General features: G+C 44.2%; 1 protein-coding gene across 12 annotated transcripts in view; it reads left to right on the forward strand.

Annotated features, from left to right (window-relative positions):
* LOC137344683 (ladinin-1-like) overlaps positions 1–16,414 on the forward strand; it is a 98,374-nt gene that overhangs the window by 12,114 nt on the left and 69,846 nt on the right. The window contains exon 1 of one of the 12 annotated variants that reach the window (XM_068007815.1): positions 5,211–5,446. The exons of the other annotated variants lie outside the window; for them this stretch is intronic. Coding sequence (XP_067863916.1) covers positions 5,409–5,446 — 38 coding nt within the window. The 5' untranslated portion in view covers positions 5,211–5,408. Of the gene's footprint in view, positions 1–5,210; positions 5,447–16,414 lie in introns of those variants that run through there. 12 annotated transcript variants of the gene reach the window in all.

The raw sequence follows: 16,414 nt of genomic DNA on the forward strand, positions 1-16,414 counted from the left end.
GCGCCTATGGCTTGCTCAATGACGCACCTGATGGTCACGTGGCTCTGGTTGTATTGTTCTTGTGCCTCGTTGGTGGGGTTCCTCACAGGTGTCATGATTCATGTTTGTAGGGGGGTATCCCTTGTCTCCAAGGAGCCAGCCCTTAAGGCTGTCTCCAGTCTGGGAGAGGTCTGGAATGTTTGAATGGGGCAAAATTAAGTCATCATGACAGCTGCCAGAGAATCTGGCGCACACCTGCAGAAAGCTCTTGTTGTGGTCGCACACCAGCTGCACATTGATGGAGTGATAGCCCTGTTGGTTAATGAATATTCTTGGGTCGTGTGGTGGTCCTCAGATTGGCACGTGTGTGCAATCAATTGTGTCCTGCACCCATGGGAAGCCAGCCAGAGAGGCGAAACCCACTGCCTGCACATTCTGGCTGATGTGGACATGAGGGAAGTTCATGTAATCGGACGCCCTGGCAAACAATCCATTCATCACCTGCCTTATACACTTATGTGCAGGCAATTGGGACACCCTGGAGATGTCACCAGTGGCACGCTGGAAGTAGCCAGAGATGAAGAAATTTAGGGCAGTGGTTACTTTTACTGTCACGGGCAATGCGTGGCCACCAGGTCCAGTGGGGAACAGCTCTTCCTCAAGGAGGCTGCAGATGTCTGCGACCACCTGCCGATTCAACCTGAGCCTGCATAGGCACTGCTCCTCAGAGAGGTCCAGGAAGCTCAGGCTCTGCCTGTAGATCCTCTCACGTGGGTAGTGCCTCCTGTGACCTCGGCCCCTCTGCTTCTTGAGGTCCTCATGACGCACTTCTGTCTTGTGCTCCTGCAGATCCCAGAAATGCATGGCATGTCTGCCGCAGATGGCTTTGCTCCCCCTCCTCAGATGTACTGTGGAATACATCTCATGTGCCCCCCATCCTGATCTTGTCAGCTTGAGCGGCTCCAAAATGTTGGTAAATTTGTCTGAACATAGAATTCTCAGTCTCAACAAAGAACTCTCAGTCTGAACACAAATAACTCCCAGCCAAATGTTTGGCTGAGAGAACTGCCCAGCTGCAATATCTCACCTTTTACTGAGATGTGTCAATCACAGGTTTAAAGGGCCAAATGAGTTTCGGCAGCATCTCGTGTTTGTTTCAATGGCATGTTTCAGAAGCCATGGGAAACCCACGCAGGAGAAGTTAAATCCGTTTCTGTTGCAGAATCCACAAAACTGAAGTAGCTCAGCTGTTTAAATTATCTACGTTGCCCCTTTAACAAGCAGGCCGTTGGCATTAAGTGGGGACGTGACTTCCGGGTTTTGTTTGAGTGCTTGCAGTCTAACGCACCTGAGTTAAACCTGGAAGTGGGCGCGTCGAAGCCGAGATGTGGTCCTGCTTCAAATATCGATTATTTTTACCTCCCACCCGACCACAACCTACTGTTCTTTGGGGTTAAAATTCCCTCCACTGTTTCTGTCCCAATGATGCTACCTTTATTGTGGTGTTGTTTCCTGGAGGTGGGGGACTGGGCAGAAACTAAGAGGCATCAAGGGGGGAAAGTGGCCATGCGCCCCGCCTTCTTTTACATGCAGCGGGGTGTGCTCAAGGAGGGCAGCTGCAGTCACGGTCAGGGCAATCAGAGGGATATTCTGACAGACATTTCTTTGGGGGAATGGTTCTGGTTGTAGGCCTCCCCGTTTTTCTTTTCATACCACATATGTACCACCCAAAGTTGGGCAGGTTTCACCACGAACATGCAGTCTAAAATGTTTAGAAAAGCAGGTTTTACTTGGTGCAGAGCATCAGCCAAAATTCTGACAATACACTTATTGTAGGGATGTTTCATCAGGCCTCACAATGGTAGATGTAATTTAACCTAAACAGGTACATTCATTCCAGTAATCCGCAGAGACTCATAATCACATCAGAACTAACTATGTATGGTTTAACCTCATATTCTCCACATTATTTCAAGGCAAAGTGGATCCATTCCTTACTTCAGTAGATGCGATGTGAGGTATCAAAAATAGAAATAGCCCTACATGTTTATAACATACAACTTTTACTTGACATCCCCTTCATGCACCGTTACACATGGCTATAACTGACATAACACCAGCTCTCAAACAAGTTGATCAAAACAGTGGTATTCTCTTGGTAAATATATGATTTGCTCATAATTGTGACATTCCAATTCATGAAGACATCATCATGTTGCCTCATGTACTGCACAGGTAATGTGATCCTTGGGTTGTGCTGATCTACCCAGTATCAACCACCTCTGAGTCAGAAGTTTGTGGCTTCAAGCTCTATTCCAGGATTTGAGCACATAATCTACACTGATACTCCAGTACAATACTGAGAAAGTGCTACATTGTGAGCAGTGCCATCAAACATTAACTTGAGACCCTGTCTTGCCGGTTCCCTTGGTTTAAGTGGATGTTAGAGATACCATGGCACTATTTAAAGAAAAGCTCTGGTGTCCTAGCCAACATTCTTCCCTCAACGAATGCCACCAAAAATAGATTAATTGGACATAATTGCTGCTTGTGGGACATTGGGCAAAATGGCTGGCGTGTTCACTCACATAACAAGACTGACTGCAATTCTTTGTATGTGAAGCACTTTTGGCACATTTCTGAGAGATGTGGTGAGTCACTATATTCCCTTCCTTCCTTCCATCCTTTTTTCCTTTCTTCCTTCTTTCTATTCTTCTTTCCTTCCTTGGCCAAATATTTTTCTCCAGAAATCTTCTCAGTGGTAGAAATGCAGGATAGAAAATTATAAACCTATCTCTTCAGAGAGATAAATCAATGTATTTGGCACAGAGATGTATTTCTGTCAAACAACTGAAAAATGTTAGAGTTTTATTTTCTTGCCTTACTGAGCAGATCATTATAAACTGACCCCTGCTGGAAATTGTGCATCTGGGATGTCAGGTGAGGACAGGATTAGGCTTGTGTATGAAACCCTCCAGCCCCCATAGATGAATAGTCCATCAATACTCATTGTCTAGTGGTTAGCTTCACAAGTAAATAATGGCAATTTAGGCAAGGCACTGGAGAGCTTCTGGAACTGCAATCCTGCATGAATTATTGTTTTATATGAGCTGTGCACCATCCTGCACTGTTTGGAAGCTCATATTTCATCTTTAAGTCCAAACTCACTGTTGATTTTTTTCTCCATTTCCCCTTTTTCCTACCTAAAACTAACAGTTGGTACTAAAAGTGAAAAAACCATCAACTCCATAGGGCACATGGACCTATGAAATAGTGAATACGTATTATAATTTTATAGAATTCAGTTAAGGCTTTAGTATTAATTTTTTGTTATGGATATGTCAGTTCCTCCCTTCTACCTGTGTTCAATGGTTAGAAGAAAATAATTCTTCAAAAATACACAGCCCACCCGCTGAGCGGCCAGAACAGGTAAGCTTGTGTCATGAGCCAGCTCAAACTGTTTTTCCCATTTTTGCACAGTCACGACTTAAACGTCTGTAGATTCTGTACGACATAGCCCTTTTGTGGGTTTTTTTGCATCCAGAAGGCTTCAGCCTTTTGGAGTGGGGAGTGGGTGATCTGCAAATGTACTGTAATGTTTGTCTGGTGCCTAATGGAATACAAGGTCTTCATGTCTACAAGAGTTTGGGATGGCTTCTGCGATCATTATATTGGTCTACATGGCTTAGCACTATACTGAATCTAGGAGCAAGAGCAACCTGGGAACACTTCTAAAATATTTCATCACTGTGCTGACATAAGGGGTCATTTTCTGAGTTTGCACTGCAAGTGGGGAGCCTGGCCCATCACAAGTGCATATTGGCAATGTATGTGTACATTGCCCATGATTTTCCACCCATTCAAAATAATGGTCGGTAAATCATGGGCCGCGTGCGTCCAATTTTCTGGTTTATGGTCTCAGCAGGTAAGGCTCCCTGCCAGGAAGTTCAAAGTCGGAAAGTTACCCATATAGGCTTTGAAGAACAGTGAAGTTGCTGATGATAAGAAATAGGGCTGAACTTCTTGAATATTCCCATTCTTCCATCAGCTTTTCCAGCCATCTTCACTGCTTGTTTGACTCAGTGCCCATCAGGTGAAGGGGACCAAGCCAATTTGTTAAATGAATGTGGCTGGTTTATTCTATGCCCTGTTTATAGAAGACTTTTACTTTGATACCATACACTGGCTGTAAGAGAGCTCAATGAAAATTGACAAAAACACAGTCAGAAGATGAAAGGATTAATTCTGTGTAATGTGGCCACCTTATCTGACATACTTTATGTTACATATCTAACATAAAACTATTAGGACACAGCACAGAGTGGCTGGTCCTCACAATTCTTTGATTACAAAAGCATGTTTTTTGTTTTAACTGCTATGCAAAATGACATGCAAGCGTCTATGTTGGAATTATATATTTATAATATGTCAAATATGTTCTGACATAGATGCTTGCATTTCATTTTGCATAGCAGTTAAAAACAAAAAAACTGCTTTTGCAATCAAAGAATTGTGGGGACTAGCCACTCTGTGCTGTGTCCTAATAGTTCTGCAACTTTTCCATGTAAATTCCAGTTTGCATAAGGCTGGGTGTGTTCTAAATACACTTAAGAAGTCTGAGACTCTTGCGAGTTGTTTCACAATCTTTATTGCCGACTGACTTTGGAACAAATAAACAAAGATAACTCCATACTTCCTGCAGTCCCTTATTCTGAAAACAAAATCATTTGTAATCACTAGTAACTTCCTTTTTAGAATCTAACTATGTGTACTTAAATAATATGTTGGTAGCTGTACTTAACAGAGAAATAGGTTTTAACATTATACTATTTTACAAGTGTCAGTTATTTTGACATATTGACATTATCACCATGTTGTCCAGTGACAAAAGAGGTTGTAGGAGACCTTTTAGAAAGTGAGGATCATTACAATAATCAAAATGGTTAGGTTCGTCCCTTTAACTATAAATAAAAGTTACTTCTGAACTGCTATATCTCCTCCTCTATCAGTTCAAAATTATTTTAAATATAAACATTTAAAAACAAAAGGACAATAAAACACTCAGAAGTTATTCATTTCATCCATTGATTTATATTATTAATTTGACATTTGTAGACATTTGGATTTAGCTCAGAAAATGTTAACACGTTGCTTTTGCAGACTCAGATTTTATATGGTGCAGCTAATAGGTAAGTTACAGTATACAACACAACAGATAAGAGGCCACGTGATCCCACAGCAGGGGAGTACTAACAAGCTAGGGTGAAGGTGCACTTCACTGACTGGATAAGTACTATATGGCAGATGGAAAACAGTGAAGAAAGTTTATTTACTTACTGTATGTACAGTTGTTAAACTATATGGGACAGCATAGAAGTTAGTACTGGAGTTTTTTTTAGACACGGGATTAACAAAGCCTGAGGGATAAAATGTCATTAAGTGGAAAAAATTGGACTGCTCTCTCCAGGTAGGTGTCTTTTAATATTTAACACTTTGACTACTTCCGTATTAGTACACACATTTACACTTGAATGTTACAGGAGAACTGCTGTGAAAGTGCTGTACAAAGTGAAAAATAAGTCCAGTAACTTGGAGTTTGTTGTATATGTGAAGGAAATTAAAACTGAATGCTGTTTATTATGTCTGTCCTGCCTTTCAAAATGTACAGACTGGTGGAATTTCAGGCATATAAGGTAACAGAATAGAAATGATATTCAAGCAAATAGTTTTCTGTCAAAACAAAAACATGATAAAGTACAAGTGCTCATCTAAAAGATCTTTTCAGTACCTGTAGATTTGCTATTGAGCTAATCAACTACCTGAGCATTCTGTTGACTGCTTGTTTAGTTGGCTAACTTTTACAATGGCTACTCAGTGTACGGTTAGCCCAAACACAACCTTTTTTCCTCACAATGATTGCACATAGAATAATGGATGGTTGGGTGGTCATTACAGAAGTCTCTGAATCCTGAATTTATTTTGCAGTCCTCATGCGCATACAAATCTGAAAACAACAAAACATTGTAACCCTGTAATTCAACTTCCAGTCAGCTTTATTAAATAACAGATATAGTAAGTCTACTTTTTAAATCTAACTATTAACATTAAAGGATGTTTCACTTTCTTTCCATCACATCAGGTACCTCTAACCATACTGTTCTATTTGGTCAGGAGATAGGAATTGTGCTGTCTGCACTCATCTTCAAAGAGGCAGTAAAGGCAGCTCCTTGGCAGATATGTCTGGAGTTGTGTTTGACTGACATGGAAAAAGATCTCCCACCTATCGTCCCAGTTTTTCTTCCCCAACTTCCACAGATGACTTAGCTGAATCTAGTAAAATCTAACTGGAATCGCATTGAAGACTGACATCCAGACTTTAGCATTGTAGTTCACAGTTCGCCTGCTTATCTTTATATCTTGCACAAGGAGTGGTGGCACTTTCTAGCACACAATTTATAAGGAAGACAATATTGATGCAATGTGGTCTTTGTCCAGTCACAATTGTGATTCAACAAAACCATTAGAATTTAACAAAAGTTTAACAAAATAAAAGTAAGTAAAATGACAAAATCAAATCAAAGCAGTAAAATCAGACCAAATTATCCAAAACTAAAACTGTGTGGTATCCACTAGTCGTGGAAGGCCTCCAGTAAACCAGTGGACACCAAATGTTGGTACTCAAGAGTTATCATGCGTAGAAGGTGCTAAGTGGAAGCTCACCTTTTCTAGATGATGGAGCTGGATGTGTGCTTTGCATAATACAAACTGAAAGTGAAAATTGTCTTTCAGTGCTGTTAGCTGGTGACTGATTTTATAAAATGGGTGTGCTGCATATTGGCCAGATAAACCCCCTTCATATCAGAAACACAAAAAGCTTATATCAAACTACTACCATAAAGTACAATTTAAAATGCATTGCAAAAATGCACAAGTATTGTTGCAGGTATTAACTTCTGCAATAGAAATTCACCCCAGTTGAAACACATGTTCCTTGAGCAGTTTCTGAGGTTTTGTTTTTTCCTATTTCAGGAATTGAGCAGGCACTTATTATTATGATAGCATTGGCCCTTTAAGCAGGTATAGAGTGCCACTCCCTATATACTGGCAACTCACTACACGTAAGTAATCAGTATGAAAAACAATCATGAATATAAAGAAGTGGGTATTTCCATGCAACTTTTGAATGTTTTCTTTAAATGCCTGAAGTTTTTTTCTGAGTTCAGATTTGAACTTGTTCTTCCATGAATTAGAATGGGACACATTTAAACATGAATTAAAAAAGTAATGGTATGGGAAGGAAGATTATGGGTGGGAAGATTTTGGGAGGGGAATGGAGCAGCTCTCTAGGCAGTCAGGAAAATGGAGGTTTGGATAGAAAAAATCCTGTCCCTTTGGGGAAATGCATGAGTTTGATATATAGTCCTCTGCAGAAATGGACACCCGGGAAACATTGTCCCCTAGATAGCAGGGAAATGAATGACTTGGACATGTGATCCTCTATATATGCAGGGAAATGTAGGTTTTGGATGTATAATCCCCAGGATCCCTAGGAAAATAGATACTGCATAGCCAGTATTGAAATGGATGCTTCAAATGCAAAACCATTAGGCCACCATGAAATTGGATGGACCTATTGTACGTAATTAATTTAAAAAAATCAATGAGCATCAACTCAAAGATGAAGACATCTTTTGGCAGATTATTGTCTCATTGTCAATAAATATATCTATCATATTTTCATTCGTACTTTAAGTAGTCATTCAAGTGCTTTTTGCATTTGATTATGTTCGATGGAAAGCAGCAAAATGATCCACGGTAATGATTTAAAAGGACAGGCTAAGTGCGTCAGAATCATTTGAATTGGGTAACAGTTTTAAAGTTATCTTAACTGGTTCTATTTGGATTGGTTTCTTTGATGCCAGTGTAAAGATAGTTACTTGGGACATTTGCTGCTTAGGCTCCAGTTTACTTACTGTTAAGATTCAGTACAACCAGATGCAGAGAGCACTTGAATAGTTACTTAAGGTAATGACAGTACCAGGGTATAGCTATGCCTTGAATCCCCCCAACTTGTGCCCAAATCTTCTAGACCTTTGAAGAAATAAAGACATTGGCCATGAAATTCCATGCCATTTTTGGTGTTTCCGCATCCTAAAATTGAGGCTTCTAACTTTACTAGCCAGAAAATTGGGGCAGAAGCTATTTATGCCGGTCTTAATTTTAGGAATCTTACAACACCAGGTTATAGTCCAACAGTTTTATTTGAAAATCACAAGCTTTCGGAGCTTTTCTCCTTCGTCAAGTGTGAAAAGCTCCGAAAGCTTGTGATTTTCAAATAAAACTGTTGGACTATAACCTGGTGTTGTAAGATTCCTTACATTTGTCCACCCCAGTCCATCACCGGCATCTCCACATCAGGTCTTAATTTTAGATGGTGAAGAGTGTGTTGGTGCCCAAGGATGGAAAGGGACAGTGATCAGTTTGTTAGATTGCCTTCCCTCATAAGAACATAAGAACATAAGAAATAGGAGCAGGAGTAGGCCAATCGGCCCCTCGAGCCTGCTCCGCCATTCAATAAGATCATGGCTGATCTGATCCTAACCTCAAATCTAAATTCATGTCCAATTTCCTGCCCGCTCCCCGTAACCCCTAATGACCTCATCAGGTCATTGAACCACTAGTAGCACTGATCAGAAGAGCTGGGGATGAGAGTGTTGGCTTTCAGTGCCAATGCCACCTCCCTCCACCTGGCATGACACACATTTTCTTTTGCTGCTGCACCTTACCATGAAGACCCAGCACTCTTTCTCTCCTTTGCTGAATCTTCTCAAGGAGAGTTTGGAGATTGGTCTCATTAAAGCCCTTTTTTTTTCTCTTTGCAATGCCCATGTGCCTTCTTTGACTGTCTCTGCCAGCTCCTCCAGTGGAGGACATTCTTGAAAAGTGGGACAAAATCACGCATGAGCCATCCAGTGTAGCTACCTGACAGTTAAGTCAGTGATCCAAACGCATTTTTACTTTCCTGCTGCTCATCCAACCTGCTGCTGCAAACTTCAGTCAGACTTCGCTTTTTAGTGGCTGCATAGGTACAAAAAGTAATCAAAAAGGCTAATGGAATTCTGGCCTTTATCTCAAGGGGGTTGGAATACAAAAATGAGGAAATGATGATTGGTCAGGCCCCATCTGCAGTACTACTTTCCGTTTTGGGCACTGAACCTCAGGAAGGATATATTGGCCTTGGAAAGAGTACAGCACAGATTCATGAGAATGCTACCAGCACTTAAAGGGTTAAATTATGAGGCCTAAACTTGGCTTGCATTCCCTTTCTGAGTTTAGAAGGCTGAGGGGTGATCTATTAGAAGTGTTCAAAATGATAAAGGAATTCAATATTGTAGGTACAGAAAAACAATTTCCTCTGGTGTGGGTGAATGCAGAACAAGAGGGCACAATCCTAAAATCAGAGCTAGGCCATTTAGGAGTGAAATCAGGAAGCACTTTTTCACATAAAGGGTAGTGGAAATCAGGAACTCGCTGCCCCAGAAAGGCTGTAGATGCTGGCTCAATTGAAATTTACAAGATTGAGATCGATAGATTTTTGTTAGGTAAGGGTATCAAGGGATATGGAGCAAAGATGGCTAAACAGATTTGAGGTATAGATCAGCCATGATCTAATTGAATGGTGGAACAGGCTCGAGGGGCTGAATGGCCGACTCCTGTTTCTGTGTTCCTATGGGCCCGATGTTAGCAGGGCTGCGGGTTCTCGGCGGTGGGGCTATCGGGCGCGTGGGTAACGCGCCCGGTGAAATTAGTCAGCTTCCCACGCGATTGTAGCAGACAATCCATTAATTGGATCCACTTACCTGCTCCTCCGGGTTCCCCACTGCTGATCTGCGCATCGGGCGGGCTGCGCATGCACAGTAAGATCTGTCAGCTGGAGGCGCTCTATTTAAAGGGGCAGTCTTCCACTGACAGATGCTGCAACAAATAGAAAAAATTACAGCATGGAGCAGCCCATGGGGATGGCTGCTCCCATTTTAATGATGCCTCACTCCAGGTATCAATACATGGGGTGAGGAGGAGGGGGGAGGACAGAGATCTTCCTCCCGGCGGGCGGGAGGAAGCAGCCTGCCTCTGCCACCAGGAAGGCCTGGCTCGAGGTGGCAGAGGAGGTCACCAGCGCAACCAACATATCGCCCACCTGCATACAGTGCAGGAGGCGCTCCAATGACCTCAGTAGGTCAGCCAAAGTGAGTACACGTAGTCTTTCCCCTACACTCCGTCTGCCACATCACTGCCCCGACCCCACATCTCCTTCAGCACTGCCAACACTACTCTGTCACATCACCCCTCATACCCACTCAAACCTCATCCTCATCTTACCTGCACCTACTCACCTCGCCAGTACTCATCCCACCACTACCACTCAGCCCAATCCTCATACAATCTCATGGCTCTATCTCATACTCACCCTCTCGTGCATCTCTTTCACGGCCAGCCTCACTCAACCTGCCACTACCTGTGCTGCAGCCACAGGGCATGCATCACATATGTGCAGTAGGCAGCGTAAGGCAAACGTGTCGTGAGCATGAAGGGGATGCACAAGGGTGTTTGAGGGTTTGTCATGGGTGTTACTTATATTGAATTTCTGAACAACTCACATTACATATTATATTGGCACCACTACTGCCATGTCTTTGCGAATCCTGTCTGGTTTGTGCAATAATGCCCGCTCCTGAGGATCACTATGAAGCCCCACAACTGATGCCACCCATTGTGTCACTGCAGAGTGGGTGTAGGTGTATTTGCAGGGCTCTTCTGCGCAGACGACTGAGAGACATCGGCGATATCCCTGGTTGCACCCTGGAAGGATGCGGAGGAGAGGTTGTTGAGGGCAGTGGTGACTTTGACAGCGACAGGTAAGAAGATGGTGCTCAGGCCAGCCAGGAGCAGCTCGGCATGAAAGAGGCTGCAGATGTCCACGACTACATGTCGAGTGACTCTGAGCCTCCGTGTGCACTGCTGCTCAGAGAGGTCCAGGAGGCTGAGCCTCGGTCTGTGAAACCTGTGGCGAGGGTAGTGCCCTCTGCGACGCATCTCTCTCTGCGGTAGCCCTCCCTCCTGCTGTACAGGTGGATGTGTCACAGCACTCTGTTGTGGAGCTCCACGTGTCAGAGGTGGACTGCGTGGATGGCGAGGCTGGTGAGGCTGATGATGCTGTTCGCCCTCCGAGGAGGTCATGACTGCAGCTACGGCAGCTCCCATCCGGAAGATGTACATCTGAGGGGGTCCGCAAGGTAGGTACATGTCTCCGGACCCTGGGGTAAGTGTGCAGGTTGGTGACTTTGACTGTCAGGAGGAGGGGGGTGGAGGCCAAACTTTGTCCCAAGTGACAGAGTGGCCTCCTGCAATGGGTGAGAGTCTCTCCCCCACACCTGTCAAATGGACCTTTGCAGCTGCCACAGGCTGACAGCTGCAACACGTCCATTTGACCTGGGAGTGTTTCCCCCAGTGTGGGAAACAGTCCCAGTTTGTTCTAAAATCCCACCCCTCCTCACATAATCCCTTAATCAGGTCAGTTAATGACCTGAAATACCTAAATAAATACTGTCAAGTGGCATCCCGCTGGCTTTAATTGCCTGCGGGATTCCCACCAGCTGGGGATGCGCGCGCACGCCGGCGCGTCAGCAGGTTAACCCGGAAGTGCGCGGGTTCGAGGCGGGCTCCGGTCCCGCGCTGGGATTCTCCGATTTTCGGAGCCCCCCCCGCCAGGAACGCACCTGATAGCTGGTGCTAAAATAGAGCCCTATGTTTCTATAATTTCCAAGCATGCCCACCACAATATTCTCCTTTTCCATGGGATTTGCACTACAGAACGGCCAATCAATATGTAAATGAGCTGTCCCCGTGAATTACGGTGGATTTAGCTCACAACTATTGAATTACTTTTCAAATGTAGTCACGATTGTTTTGTAAGCAAATGTGGCAGCTAATTTGTACACAGCAAGATCCCACAAACAACATTGAGATAAATGATCAGTTAATCTGTTTTTGATGGTGTTGGTTCAGGGATAAATGTTGGCCAGGGCAACTTCAAGCTCCTCTTCAAATAGTGCCATAGGATTTTTTTATATTCACCTGAACAGGCAGACAGGACCTCAGTTTAACAACTCATCTCCCTCAATACTGCACTTGAAGTGTCAGCCTAGAATATGTGCTCAAGTTCTGGACTGGGGCTTGAACATAGATCCTTCTGATTCAGATACCACTGAGCCAAGCTGACACTTAAGGTGAATGACTTCCAGCCCTTAGCATACAACTCTTCTATTGATGTGGCTTCTGGATGTTTTTATTCTGCTGGCATAGCCCATTTGAGAGTCAGTCAGTTCAACACAATTCTACTCAGCAACCAATATCTTACCATTGTACAAGCCGCACCCTATACACCATTTATGCTCAAACAATCACAGGCATATATTAATTCATCCAGGGGACAATTAAATCTTCTGCTTTCTGTTTTCTGCTCCTGACTAAGTTAGTCAGTTCTGTGAGACCACTCTGGAAAATCTTCATTGGAGCATGATAGTTGTGCCGAGCAGCCAATATAAACCAGCAGCATATCTTTTGTTCTTTTACCTACTCCACCTTTACTTTCCTCTCTGCTACTTTCTCTTCTTCTAAAGGCTAAAGGTGAAGATTTTTGCTGTTGCAGAGTTCCAAATGACGCATCCTTCACATATGAGTTTAGCTAGAAACCGTTGGCACACTATGCTGCACGCGCATGCACGCCCACACACACACACACACACACACACACACGCACACATCAGTGTATAGTAATCCAGGAACAGGAACCTTATTCTTACCCTTCTTAGGGACACTGAGGCCAATTGCAGTACCCCTATTGCCACTTTGGCTAGGGTCAGCTGACTCAAACCTGGGACATTCTGTTTTGTATGGCTCAGTAACATGGTGCCTTTCCCATCTGATCTATTGAGGTAATATCTATCTCGTAAGGGAGATAGTCGGCTTCTGCCCTAATTGCCTTTCAATGGTGGCTGGTGTCCCATTTGACAGATGACACACACATTATACAAGCCTACCCAAGCCAACATGTTACCATAGCAACATGGCCTTCTTGCATGCGCAAAACATTTCAGTTTCTTGTCAATAGCGATCTTTCATTATAAGAAGAATGCAAGGTCAAAAAAAAAGAGTACAAGGGGAACTGATAAATAGATGGGGGCTCCTTTTCTTAAACTCGTTCCTCCCAATGTTGCCCTTAAGAAAAAAGACGCGGCCGCTATAAACGTACTGAAAGGAAGAGCGAGGTGGCTCTTCATAGAATCATAGAATCTTACAGCACAGAAGGAAGCCATTCGGCCCATCATGCCCGTACCTGTACCGGCTCTTTGAAAGAGCTATCCAATTCGTCCCACTCCCCTGTTCTTTCCCCATAGCTCTGAAATGTTTCCTTTTCAAGTATATATCCAATTCCCTTTTGAAAGTTACTATTGAATCTACTTCCACCACATTTTCAGGCAATGCATTCCAGATCATAGTAACTTGCTGCATAAAATAAATTCTCATCATCTCCCTCATGGTTCTTTTGCCAATTATCTTAAATAATCAATAATGTAACTCAGCAGTGAATCTTCTGATGCAAACATTTATCGGAATGCACTAGGAAAACAGGAAATAAATATTCCAGCAAGCTTTGTTCAAATCAATAGGAATCTCACACACAATCTCCACTACCTGTCAGTGCCTCACTTACCTCACCCGATGAGTCACCTCTGTTACCTGTACAGGTAGAACTATTGACCCGAATTGGGTCTGGCAGGAGGAGCTCACCGAATGGTGGGGGGAGGAGAGGAGGGAGAAAATCGTGCATGTTATCAACCTGAAAGGGCTGAAGATATAATTAAAGGGACCAAACATAGTTTCAGTTTTTCTGAATGCTATAAAGACTTAAAATTTACTTTTTTGGCTTTTCAAAGGCCACATGAAGGAAGGTGGGGGGGCCGGGAGAAGCAGTTGGCAAAAACAAAGGGGCAGCAAAATAAACACGGAGGCAAGAAACGGAGTCTGTGTAAGAGGTGGAGCAAGAACTAGGCAGCCAGATGCCAACATGGCTGCATCATTGATGCCTCGACCCCTCCTCCTCTTTCTTTCTCTTCTCCTATTCGACGACACCTTCCATCAGCAAAATGATGGAAGGTGTCGTCGACAGTGCTATCAAGCGGCACTTACCAATAACCTGCTCACCAATGCTCAGTTTGGGTTCCGCCAGGACCACTCGGCTCCAGACCTCATTACAGCCTTGGTCCAAACATGGACAAAAGAGCTGAATTCCAGAGGTGAGGTGAGAGTGACTGCCCTTGACATCAGGGCAGCATTTGACCGAGTGTGGCACCAAGGAGCCCTAGTAAAATTGAAGTCAATGGGAATCATGGGGAAAACTCTCCAGTGGCTGGAGTCATACCTAGCACAAAGGAAGATGGTAGTGGTTGTTGGAAGCCAATCATCTCAGCCCCAGGACATTGCTGCAGGAGATCCTCAGGGCAGTGTCCCAGGCCCAACCATCTTCAGCTGCTTCATCAATGACCTTCCCTCCATCATAAGGTCAGAAATGGGGATGTTCGCTGATGATTGCACAGTGTTCAGTTCCATTCACAACTCCTCAGATAATGAAGCAGTCCGTGCCCGCATGCAGCAAGACTTGGACAACATCCAGGCTTGGGCTCATAAGTGGCAAGTAACATTTGTGCCGGACAATTGCCAGGCAATGGCCATCTCCAATGAGAGAGTCTAACCACCTCCCCTTGACATTCAACGGCATTACCATCGCCGAATCCCCCACCATCAACATCCTGGGGGTTACCATTGATCAGAAACTTAACCGGACCAGCCACATAAATACTGTGGCTACAAGAGCAGGTCAGAGGCTGGGTATACTGCGGCAAGTGACTCACCTCCTGATTCCCCAAAGCCTTTCTATCATCTACAAGGCACAGGTCAGGAGTGTGATGGAATACTCTCCACTTGCCTGGATGAGTGCAGCTCCAACAACACTCAAGAAGCTCGATACCATCCAGGATAAGGCAGCCAGCTTGATTGGCACCCCATCCATCACCCTAAACATTCGCTCCCTTCACCACCGGCACACCATGGCTGCAGTGTGTACCATCCACAGGATGCACTGTGGCAACTCGCCAAGGCTTCTTCGACAGCACCTCCCAAACTTGCGACCTCTACCACCTAGAAGGACAAGGGCAGCTGGTACATGGGAACAACATCACCTGCACGTTCCCCTCCATGTCACACACCATCCCGACTTGGAAATATATTGGCGTTTCTTCATCGTCGGTGGGTCAAAATCCTGGAACTCCCTTCCTAACAGCACTGTGGGACAACTTTCACCACACGGATTGCAGCGTTTCAAGAAGGCAGCTCATCACCACCTTCTCAAGGGCAATTAGGGATGGGCAATAAATGCTGGTCTTGCCAGTGACACCCACATCCCATGAACGAATAAAAAAAAAATTGCCAGGTGCTGCTTCCTCAATTTCACTAACTGCCACCTCTGGGATGCGAGTAATTGCATTGGTGCTGTCAATCGTTAGTGAGAGAGAGAGACAGAGGTACAGTGTGCGACAGGTGCTGATTTGTTCTGCAGCACTGGCAGACTGCTGTTCCAGACAGTGGGGATAGAGATGAATGCACTGACCATGCTGACTGGTGCACCAGTCACCTATTTGATACAACAACTTGCATTTATATAGCTCCATTAACGTAGTAAAACGCTCCAAGGCACTTCACGGGAATGTTATCAAACAAAATTTGACATGTGCATATGGTTGATGTTACAAAGACGGGCATGATCAGCCCAACTCTGGTCCCTACTGATCTCCCTAGTGTGCCTTCTTTCATCTTGTGACACCACATCCACAAAATACTCTGGGGAGATATAAAACCAACCCGCATCATTCATTTTAACTTTACTTGCTAACTGCCATGGACCTATGTAGCTTGCACTCTTGTTGCTCCCTAAGCTCCTGTGAAAGCTGTATTTAAGAACCCTTTTTTCATGACCTCCCTTTTTTTAAGCTTTTCCTGTTCTGACAACAATCAGCTTTCTGCTGAATTTGCAGACAATATTCAGCTATTTTTGGTTCAACATAAGTATTTCTGACTGTCCTAAACAAAAAGGGGGTTATATTGGAAACTCACGAAACCGGGCGCGGGGATCGCGGTGCGCGATTAACTCGCGCCCAGTCGTTGAGATGCAGGCAGCACATAACATCCATGCTGCCTGGTGATCTCCATGATTGCTGCGTGCAGCCAGTGCTACCTGTGCTGTTGAGTGGCTGCTCACCAGCAGGGGGCCCAGATTTCGCAAGTGGCTAGCACCACTTTAAGGTAGCCTGTACCTCTT

The sequence above is a fragment of the Heptranchias perlo genome, chromosome 27 (assembly GCF_035084215.1).
Source record: "Heptranchias perlo isolate sHepPer1 chromosome 27, sHepPer1.hap1, whole genome shotgun sequence".
Taxonomy (NCBI): domain Eukaryota; kingdom Metazoa; phylum Chordata; class Chondrichthyes; order Hexanchiformes; family Hexanchidae; genus Heptranchias; species Heptranchias perlo.